Here is a 3,812-nt window from a genome sequence, read left to right on the forward strand (position 1 = left end):
TATAGAGAGAGAGAGACAGACAGACAGAGAGAGAGACAGACAGAGAGAGACAGACAGACAGAGAGAGAGACAGACAGAGACAGAGAGAGAGACAGAGAGAGAGACAGACAGAGAGGGAACAGGTGTAATTACAGGAGCACTCACACACAAGGAGCTTGGACTTAAGTAGCTTTTGATCAAATACACACACACACACACACGGTGGTATGTTGATACTTACAGGAAGTTGACACAGCCGGTGCCTGGAGGAGGAGCGATCCAGACGAAGCTGAGACTGGTCAAGGGCTGGTGGCTGATGTGAGACGTCACAACACTACACACAAACTGAGTCCCAAACTGACGCTGCTCTGGTATAACACCTGGGAGGAGGAGAGAGAGGGGGAGGAGAGAGAGGTGAGGAGGAGGGGGGAGGGAGAGAGAGGAATGTGGAGAGAGAGGATAGGGGGAGAATGCAGGGGGAGGAGGAGAGAGAGGAGAGGGAGAGAGAGAGGGGGAGAGGGAGAGGGGGAGAGGGAGAGAGGGGAGAGGGAGAGAGGGGGAGGGAGAGAGGGGAGGAGGAGGAGAGAGAGGGAGGGGGTGAGAGAGGGGATGGGGACAGAGAGGGGGAGGATGGAGAGAGAGGGAGGGGGGTGAGAGAGGGGAGGGGAGAGAGGGGGATGGGGTGAGAGGGGAGGGGAGAGAGGGGAGGAGGAGAGAGAGGGATGGGGATGGGGATGGGGAGGGGGGAGGATGGAGAGAGAGGGGAGGGGGGTGAGAGAGTTAATGAGAGCTTGCATTTTCCTTTTTCATCAATTCAGTTCCGGTGAGATGATGTTATGACAATCTAAGAAGGGACTTACATGACTCAACAAAACATTTATTCTTAGGTCTGTTTCAGAACAAGGACCTGAGCCACACAGGAGCAAAGTAATGAAAGATAAAAGCTCCCACAGTTTACTGAGTGCAATGTTTCGACCTAAGGTCTCCATCAGGCTGGAGGACTGGTGCTTGGCCAGTGGCCACACAGAGGAGAGACTAAGATGCATCCCAAATGGTACCCTATTCCCTATATAGTGCACTACTTTCCTATAGGCTCTGGACAAAGTAGTGCACAATGTAGGGAATAAGGTGCCATTTGGGACGATATCATGACAGGAGAGGGAGCCAGGTGGATCTACATGATGTATGGGTCAGCTGGCAGGGAGCAGGGGTCCAGTAATTAGCGGCGCGCCAGTCCCAATCTCTGCACCGCTGCCCTGACATCCTCCTCCATCCCTCTCTCCCTCCTATCTCTCCCACCCTCTTCTCCCTCTTTCCCTCTCTCCCTCCTACTCTCCCACCCTCTTCTCCCTCTTCCCCTCTCTCCTCCTATCTCTCCCACCCTCTTCTCCCTATTTCCCTCTCTCCTCCTATCTCTCCCACCCTCTTCTCCCTCTTCCCTCTCTCTCTTCTGCTCTCCATCCGTCCCTCTATCTCTGCACCGCTGCCCAGACACAATCATCACACCTTTTCCCTCCTCCCTCCCTCCTCCCTCCCTCCCTCCCTCCCTCCCTCCCTCCCTCCCTCCCTTCCTCCCTCCCTCCTCCCTCCCTCCTCCCTCCCTCCTTCCCTCCCCCTCCCTCCTCCCTCCCTCCTCCCTCCCCCCTCCTCCCTCCCTCCCTCCCTCCTTCATCTCTACACAACTGCCCTGACACCCTCCCAAACCACTTCCCTCCCGCCCTCCCCTCCCTGACATGGTGTAATGGTTGTCTTATTAACGACTGCCCGCAATCGGGGCGATGATTCCATCAGTAAAATGATGAAATCATGTCACACAATCTTTTCTTTCATTAGAGACTGCAGGAGTGATCAGAATGTCAGCAGAGGGCAACGGAATACAAGGTAATGCAGACACAGCAACGGAACACAGCAATCCACACACCAGAGGGTCGAGGCAAATGAGCTTAAAGGTCATTTTAGTACGTTTAATCTACTTAAACAATTGAACATAAGTCTACTTTATACTTAATGGGTAGACATTTTAAATACATTCAGAATACATGACATGTTCATTTGAATTAATGTACAGAGTACTAATGGCCACAGAATTTATACACCTGAATGCAAATTACTCTCCGATAACAAAGTTTACACAGATCAAACACTCTAGAGTACACGCACAATTAAAACTGATTCAGTGTACACAATTAAAAAAATATTAAAACTACCTTAACACCCCGGTTTAAATATTGTGTCTGACTGAACTGCAGTCAGCCGTTGGCTGGTCGGGCTGTTGTCTCTTTTTTTATTATTAACATGAATAAATTGCAATCTCTCTGCCCTGTAGAGTAGAGCTGCAGCACTGAATACATCTACGCTATTGTTTCAATACACAACCAATCTGTCTGAGCTATAGGGGTGGCTACAGCTGGTGTGTGTGTGTGTGTGTGTGTGTGTGTGTGTGTGTGCGTGCGTGCGTGCGTGCGTGCGTGTGTGTGTGTGTGTGTGTGTGTGTGTGTGTGCGTGCGTGTGTGTGTGTGCGTGCGTGTGTGTGTGTGTGTGTAAATCATAGCCATTACATAGCGAGGTGACTTTAGAGCAGCTCAGCCATTAGTGTGTGATTACATCTTACACACTGAACGGCCCACATAGTAACAAGGGCATCAACATAGTAACAAGGGCATCAACATAGTAACAAGGGCATCAACATAGTAACAGGGGCATCAACATAGTAACTGGGCCATCCACATAGTAACAGGGCCCTCCACATGGTAACAGGGCCATCCACATAGTAGCAGGGCCATCCACATAGTAGCAGGGCCATCCACATAGTAACAGGGCCATCCACATAGTAACAGGGCCATCCACATAGTAACAGGGCCCTCCATATGGTAACAGGGCCATCCACATGGTAACAGGGCCATCCACATAGTAACAGGGCCATCCACATGGTAACAGGGCCATCCACATAGTAACATGGCCATCCACATAGTAACAGGGCCCTCCACATAGTAACAGGGCCCTCCACATGGTAACAGGGCCATCCACATAGTAACAGGGCCATCCACATGGTAACAGGGCCATCCACATAGTAACAGGGCCATCCACATGGTAACAGGGCCATCCACATAGTAACAGGGCCATCCACATGGTAACAGGGCCATCCACATAGTAACAGGGCTATCCACATAGTAACAGGGCCATCCACATAGTAACAGGGCCCTGCCATATGGTAACAGGGCCATCCACATGGTAACAGGGCCATCCATATGGTAACAGGCCATCCACATGGTAACAGGGCCATCCACATGGTAACAGGGCCATCCACATAGTAACAGGGCCATCCACATGTAACAGGGCCCTCCATATGGTAACAGGGCCATCCACATGGTAACAGGGCCATCCACATAGTAACAGGGCCATCCACATAGTAACAGGGCCATCCACATAGTAACAGGGCCCTCCATATGGTAACAGGGCCATCCACATGGTAACAGGGCCATCCACATGGTAACAGGGCCATCCACATAGTAACAGGGCCATCCACATAGTAACAGGGCCCTCCATATGGTAACAGGGCCATCCACATGGTAACAGGGCCATCCACATAGTAACAGGGCCATCCACATGGTAACAGGGCCATCCACATAGTAACTGGGCCCTCCACATAGTAACTGGGCCCTCCACATAGTAACTGGGCCCTCCATATGGTAACAGGGCCATCCACATAGTAACAGGGCCATCCACATGGTAACAGGGCCATCCACATGGTAACAGGGCCATCCACATAGTAACAGGGCCCTCCACATGGTAACTGGGCCCTCCATATGGTAACAGGGCCCTCCATATGGAGT

General features: G+C 51.5%; 1 protein-coding gene across 1 annotated transcript in view; it reads right to left on the reverse strand.

Moving 5' to 3' along the window:
* Positions 1–220: 220 nt before the first annotated feature.
* LOC123483879 (reelin-like) overlaps positions 221–3,812 on the reverse strand; it is a gene marked incomplete at its 3' end in the record, with an annotated part of 132,781 nt that continues 129,189 nt past the window's right edge. The window contains exon 3 of the mRNA XM_045213857.1: positions 221–359. Within this exon, the coding sequence (XP_045069792.1) occupies positions 221–359 (139 nt within the window). The remainder of the gene's footprint in view (positions 360–3,812) is intronic.

The sequence above is a fragment of the Coregonus clupeaformis genome, unplaced genomic scaffold (genome assembly GCF_020615455.1).
Source record: "Coregonus clupeaformis isolate EN_2021a unplaced genomic scaffold, ASM2061545v1 scaf0161, whole genome shotgun sequence".
Lineage (NCBI taxonomy): Eukaryota > Metazoa > Chordata > Actinopteri > Salmoniformes > Salmonidae > Coregonus > Coregonus clupeaformis.